A 7,159-nucleotide genomic window follows, 5' to 3' on the forward strand; every position below is an offset into this window, starting at 1 on the left:
ATATTGAGGAAGTATAAAAGCAATGGGAGAAGCGGAAGGAAGGGGAAAGAAAAACGAACGGTGGCGATAGAAAGGCAGAGTCTGATCTCCATCGTCTCCTCACTCCTCTGTTCTCCAGCGTCCATTTCCCGCGCCAATCACAAATCACATCACATCACTCAGGTACCAACACCTCACCACCACTTCCCCTTCTTTTTCTTTTCCATTACTTTTTTATTTTCTTCCCTCTCTCTCACTATCCCACTCTAGGGTTTTCCTTCCCCCAATTTCACCATGTTTTTCCACCGTCACCCATTAGGGTTCCGGCGACCATGGCCGATGCTCCCGCGAGTCCAGGCGGCGGCGGTAGCCACGAGAGCGGCGAGCACAGTCCCCGCTCCAATTTCCGCGAGCAGGACCGCTTCCTACCCATCGCCAACATCAGCCGCATCATGAAGAAAGCGCTTCCCGCCAACGGCAAAATCGCCAAGGACGCCAAGGAAACCGTGCAGGAATGCGTTTCCGAGTTTATCAGCTTCATCACCAGCGAGTACGCTGCTTCACCGTTTCTCACTCTCGCTTTCATTTTTTATTATTTGGATTCACTAAGTGATGAATCAATGATTGAATCGAGTAAATGTTTCGCAGAGCTAGCGATAAGTGCCAGAGAGAGAAGAGAAAGACCATTAACGGCGACGATTTACTTTGGGCTATGGCCACTTTAGGTTTCGAGGAATATGTTGATCCGCTCAAGATTTACCTCGCCTCTTACAGAGAGGTAATTTTAGTTTACATTTATTTACTTGTGTTTACTTTTTTGTTTTCAGTTAGTCAATTAGTCTCCACCGACAAACCTGTAATATGTATACATTGTTTGTAGATTGATACTTAATTGATTATTGTACATCATACTGTTCTAGATTCTTGGGTTTAACACTGTTTTTCACTGATGTTTTTGTCCCTTTTTTGTTTCTCGTGGCCGATTGTGAATGCGCAGATTGAGGTAATTTCAATCTTTCATAAATGCTTATTGCGCTTTGTCATTTTCTTTTCCATTTTGTATGTGTGTGTATACATACATTATGTTCTTTTTATTTATAAGCTTGCATTTGAACCAGGGTGATTCAAAGGGTTCGGCCAAGGGTGGAGAGTCATCTTCTAAGCGAGATGTTTATCCCAATCCTAATGTCCAGGTGGAGAATGTAAATACATGCACTACTACTGGTTGTGTTACTGGAAATATTCTTTGAATACATAATGATATTGGCATCTGATGTTGGATTGTTTTGTTGTGGAATTGACAGCTTGCTCATCAAGGTTCTTTCTCACAAGGTGTTAACTACACGAATTCTCAGGTGATTGATTACTCTCTCTTATGCAATGTATCTCCTTTTTTCCTGAGCTTGGGGCGTAGCATTGATAAATGAAGATGGCGATATTTCTGTTTAATCTGACATGAGTGCAATGTTAGTATGAGATGTTGATCCTTCATTCACAAGAAATACTATTTATATTCCCTTTTCCTCCTTAAAGCTTCGTTATGTGGAGCTCAATTTAATTAGTTTCTCATTATGCTTGCTCTAGTACCATTTCGGATTTGCCTTTTGGAAATTTGAAGACGTGTAGCAAAAGACGTGTCCCTCTTAATGGCTGATAACTTGATTATGAATCAGTTACATGAGTTCTGTTCAATTATCTGTTTCTCTCCTTTATTGACTCTCTAATCCTTTTGGTTTATAGGTTGTTCAATTCAATTTGTGGCCTATCTTAGAATACTTATATTTTTTCTTGCTATAAACATGAAAATGTAAAATTTTGGACATTGGAAACTACTAAAACTAGTCTTGTTAGAATTTTCCCACCTTTAAGAAATTCTACCCCTGCTAATTATTGAATACATTAAAGCTGTTAAGGCCCCTGTAGTATTTGAAGTTTTTCTTTGCAATTTTTGAATTGGGATTGAATTAGGTCTTTTGGGGTCTTGTATTGGTGATAGGGTGGTAGCTTTCTTTAGTGATTTCCGACCCCAAGGTAGGGTGGTAGTTTCACTATGCTTTCTTTGATAAAGCATGTACATATTTTCAAAGGTAGTGCTGTAACATTATGCAATTTACCTTGGTTATTACTTATAAATGAGATTATGTTTCCTGCTAGTTCATGGTAAAAGTATGCACTATTTTAAAAAATTTCTGGATGTGAATCGAGGTTGTTGATGGAATATCTTTAACTAAGCTACAAGGTTACCTTATCCCCCAAGAAGTTAGATATATTGGACTGGCTACCTTGTAGTAACGATTTAAACTGAATTTCAAAGCAGAAATTTTCAGTTCTTGAAATAAAAGATATGAAGGCAAGTTTTGTGCTATTAATAAAGCGTGAATTTATATGGATGATTTTTCTCTAGTTTGTGTAATGTTAACTTGTGCAGCATGTTTATGATATTGAATTTCTGTTCTAATTTTCAGCCCCAGGGTCCACCACATATGATTGTTCCCATGCAAGGCCAAGAGTAGACATTGATCTTCCTGAAACACGTGTGATCTGAATGTCGGTGAAGCTTTATATGTACCCCTTGGCATACTGAATGCATTTTGTCTTATCTCGATACTGACATAAGGGGATGTTGGTTCTTGAGACCAGATAATATTTATTAAGGCTTGCATTTATCTTTGGAAAAGAATCATTATTCATAAGTTATATTGTAAATGCTGGATCAATGCTTGTTTTATTCCATCAACAAGCGCCCTCGCAAAGACTGAAGTTGTAACAGATTGGAAGCATAAATTGGTATTATTCTTTCCCTTTCTGTTTTATCCATCGGATAATGTTTCTATGTTTAAAACCCTTTCGTAGTAGATTTAATCGGATCATACACTGGGCGAGCTTTAGCTTCTCCTATCTATTTTACATTAAATGTATATTTCCACTGATCAAGGAGTTCTGTGAGTTGACGTAAATGATTGGGTTAAATCCAAACTCTGAATCCTTCTTGAACTTGAATAAACTAGTTTTTATTTTTGGTGGAAATGAAAAAATTGTCAGATTTTATTTATCTTTTCGACTGAAATAATTAATGTTCACTGGGGTTTTCCGACTATTGCAATTATTTTTCTGCTGGACGAAATTGGCTAACATCAAATGAGGTCATTATGCAATGTAGAATACTCAAGTTTAAAATAAAATACCCACTTTGATAGCTTGCATATAAAAGTTGGAAGAATACGGACATGAATTAACGTAAGTGAAAAAGGAAAATGATTTTTTAATACTAAATATACTATTTGACAATCTATTAGAACATAAAATAGTTATAAAGTGTGTGTAAAAATTTACTGAATGTCAAAATAATCTTGAACAAAAGCAAGAAATTATATTAAAATATTGGGTTAATTTTTGTGAAATTGACTTCCTGTTTGTTTAGATTGGATTGATTATTGTGACCGTACTTATTTTAAAACTGTAAAAAAATTGTTGTAATTATTGAATTTGATTAAGTTTAGGTTATTGAAAGATATTTAAATCTAAATGGAGTCTTAGAAATGTAACGGAAAAAAGATACGTAAATGTGCGTGTAAAAGTTAAAAAACTTGATGTAACGGAAAAAAGAAAAGTTAAATGTGTGTGTAAAAAAATATTGTAATTATTAAATTTGATTAAATTTAGATTCTTGAACATGATATTCAAATTTAAATGGAGTTTTTTTAGTTAGAAAAAGATTGATGTAACGGGAAAAAGAAACGTAAATATGTTTGTAAGAAAATATTGTAATTATTAAATTTGATTAAGTTTAGGTTCTTGAAGATGATATTCAAATTTAAATGGAGTTTTTTTGAGTTAGAAAAATATTGATGTAATAGGAAAAAGAAACGTAAATGTGTGTGTAAAACAATTATTGTAATTATTGAATTTGATTAAGTTTAGGTTCTTGATATTCAAATTTATTTAAATGGAGTTTTTGGAATCTTCAAAAATAGTTTAAGTGAATCTCTTTTACCCGTACAGGTTGTGTTTGATGGTCCAATCCAGCAGGAACAAAGTTTGCCAATGAGATTTTAATCTTGATTGAAACAAAGACTTTTTGGCCAACTTTAAACTCCTTCTTAGTTGTTGTACGTATGATATTGCAACCAAACGGTTATTCAGTAAAATCGGGCGATCCAAGTCAACATGAAATAAAATAAGAATGGAGTAGGATAAATCACGATTGGGCCAGTAATTATTTAAATGGGTCAAAAGATAAAGTCTAAATAACGATAAAATAATTCGGGAATATATAATTAAAGATATGGAGAATATGCAAGACCGGATACTCAGGTATGGTCAATTTTATTCATTTAGTTGTTTTTATATTAATTTTGTTTATATTCCATGTGATAAGTTATAAATAGAGGAAGAAAGCAATGGATCAGGTACGTTCTAATCATACTTCCAATTTACACAGAAACCTTACTCTTTACTCTCTTATAATGAGAATCATCAAATTAAAAACCGAGGTTCTTCTACTACTCACCTAACTTGGGCATCGAACTGCCATTGCAGGTACCTCCCCCCCCCCCCCCCCCTCGGTCAAAGCTTGAAGGTTACCGACAATTCCAGGCATCAGAAAGTGAGAAATCCGCGTCTGCCAGGTCAGTCCCTCGATCCCTAAATTTTACACCGAAACATTTTTGCGCCCACCGTGGGGCCGAGGCTTGAAGACTCCCAATGGTAACTACAAGTAATATGGACAATAACAACTCTAGAGACATGATCAGAGAGCTGCAGGCTCAATTAGAAGCACAGACGGCTCAAATAGCGACGCAAATGGAGGCGCAGGCCCAGACCATACGCCAACAACAATAATTACAACAAAAACAGGCTGAGGAGATTGCCATATTGAGAGGGTAACATCCTTGTTAAGTCCCTGGCAAGTGTACCTGATCGTTATCAAGTAATAAAATGGGTAAGTCCAAGTATCGTCGATAACGGTTGAAAAACAGTTATTTTCATATGTCAATTTAGACCAAATTACACCCTTTAAGATTTAGAGCGAGCTTAAAATAAAGTAAAACTCAATAAATGAGTCAGTCGAGAGTCAAAAGTTGTTTTTAGCGATATTATGCTTGTTTTGCATTGTTTTGTAATGATTTTGATGAAAGTGAAGATTGGGGTTGAAGATGAAGGTCTTAGACTCAAGATAAAGGAAGAAATTGAAGAAAAGAAGAGTCAAGAAACCGCCCGGCGGCAAAATTCACCGCTGGGCGGTCCAAGGCGAGGAGAAGACACCTGGCGTGGGTGCTGGGCGGATTTGCGATTAGAGGCAAACCGTCGGGCGGTGGCCCCCTACCGCCGGGCGGTGGCGTGATTAGGGGCAAACCGCCGGGCGGCATAAATGTGCCGCCGGGCGGTTGTCTGCTGGGCCTGGGCCTGTTTTTTGTGACGCTTTTCAGCTATAAATAGCCCTATTACGATTTCATTCTCATTCTTTTGACAGAAGAGGGCGGCCAGACCTAATTTTCACTATCTAGAGAGGATCTCTTGGATGCTTAGGCTCCTTTTCATCTTATCTAGGGTTTGCTTTTCCATTCTTCCATTATTTTTATCTAAGTTCACCATGACAATGGTGAACTAAACCCTTTTGTTGTTGGGGGAAACAATGTAATCTTTTGAAACTCTCTTTTATTGAAACTCTTGTTTTTTTATATGATTCTTCATATGCTTGGATTATCAATTGTTGGGTTCTCATCTGCGCTTAATGCTTTTGTCGTTTAACTCATTCGATAATTGTTTGTCTCTATTGATACGAGAACGTACAGTACTGTCATGAACTGGTGAGAAATTCCTTGATTAAGCAATACCAACCTAGGGATAGGGGGTAGGACGATCAATTGTTTTTCTTCTGTTCTTAATGCATTATTAATTGTTAGGGGAGGCTAGGGATAGCAAGCCGGCAATTAGTAATAGGCTCTTTTCGCCGAGGGATCGAGTTAAGGGTAGGCCAAGAAAGTTTGCATAACAATTAGACAATCAAGCACATTAAACAAGAGGAGTAGATAAGAGGAAGCGAATAAGATGAAATTGTCAACCCCTAACAACTTCATTCATCCATAGTCTTTTTCGTCAATTGAATAAACCACATTGCATGTTTATTTTCTGTCTTTGCATTCACAACAATTAATTCTTTCTTTACAAGTCTTACGATTTTGATTCACACGAACGATAAACGCCTTTCGAGTCTCTTGGGAAGAACGATATCAGGCATTACCGATTATATTACTTGCACGATCTAGTACACATGCCAGTGAGTTAACAAGTTTTTGGCGCCGTTGCCGAGGACTCGAGGTTATTTTTAGTAGTGTGAATTATTTGACATTTGACTTGTTTGTAATTATTTGTTTTTATTCTGTTCTGTTTAATTTTGTTTAATTTTCTGTAAAAGTGCTTTTAGGGTGTGTTTCTTGTGTATGCAGGAAACAATACACACTAGAAGCAGAAAAGACCAGCAACCTCTCTTGGAAGGACTCTCAGACAGGAGAAGGAGGAAAATTAGACGCCCTGCATGTGAAAACTTTCCTTCTCCTGAAGAACTTTTGCACTCTTCTTTAAAGACCTCTGCACAGAATATTGAGGAGATGGCGGACCAATCTCCTCCTAGGCGTACACTTGGGGACGCATCCAACATGGTGGGTCCTATGAACTTCAACAGCATAGCTTTGCCTGCAGACAATGCAACCAATATGGTTATGAACCATGCTCTTATTCAGCTTGTTCAGAGTGATCAGTTTCACGGAATGTTAAATGAAAATCCATATGATCATTTAACCACTTTCAGCGAGATTTGCAACACCGTGAAGATAAATGGAGTCTCTGATGAGAGGGTTAGACTCAGTCAGTTTCCTTTCTCTCTTGGAGGAAACGCCAAAGCGTGGTTGCATTCGTTCGAGGAAGGCACATTCAGAAACTGGGATGCGTTGGCAGCAAAATTTGTGAACAAATTCTTGCCGCCAACCAAGATTAATCAAGGAAAGTTAGACATCTCTTCCTTCAAACAAGGAATGGAGGAAACTATGGGTCAAGCGTGGGCAGATTTAAAGGCTTGTTAAGGAAGACTCCCGTCCACAGACTTGACAAAACTTCATATCTTCTTGCCTTCCTGGGAGGCCTTCATACTCAGTCTAAAATGATGTTAGAGGCTTCCGCT

The 7,159-nt window shown here is 37.4% G+C and overlaps 1 protein-coding gene across 2 annotated transcripts; it reads left to right on the forward strand.

The window, feature by feature from the left end:
• LOC106754408 (nuclear transcription factor Y subunit B-1) lies at window positions 1-2,796 on the forward strand. Of its 2 annotated transcripts, none has more exons than XM_014636416.2 (7): window positions 1-162; window positions 299-529; window positions 628-757; window positions 977-982; window positions 1,098-1,181; window positions 1,284-1,334; window positions 2,445-2,796. In XM_014636416.2, exons 2-7 carry the CDS (start codon window positions 312-314, stop codon window positions 2,490-2,492), a joined length of 537 nt encoding a protein of 178 aa, XP_014491902.1. In that variant the 5' UTR covers window positions 1-162; window positions 299-311; the 3' UTR covers window positions 2,493-2,796. The 2 variants fall into 2 exon arrangements, with proteins under 2 accessions (XP_014491902.1, XP_014491903.1); XM_014636417.2 differs by having other exon boundaries at window positions 1,098-1,172.
• The last annotated feature ends 4,363 nt before the right edge of the window (window positions 2,797-7,159 follow it).

This window comes from Vigna radiata, unplaced genomic scaffold (genome assembly GCF_000741045.1).
Source record: "Vigna radiata var. radiata cultivar VC1973A unplaced genomic scaffold, Vradiata_ver6 scaffold_108, whole genome shotgun sequence".
NCBI classification, from domain to species: Eukaryota; Viridiplantae; Streptophyta; class Magnoliopsida; order Fabales; family Fabaceae; genus Vigna; species Vigna radiata.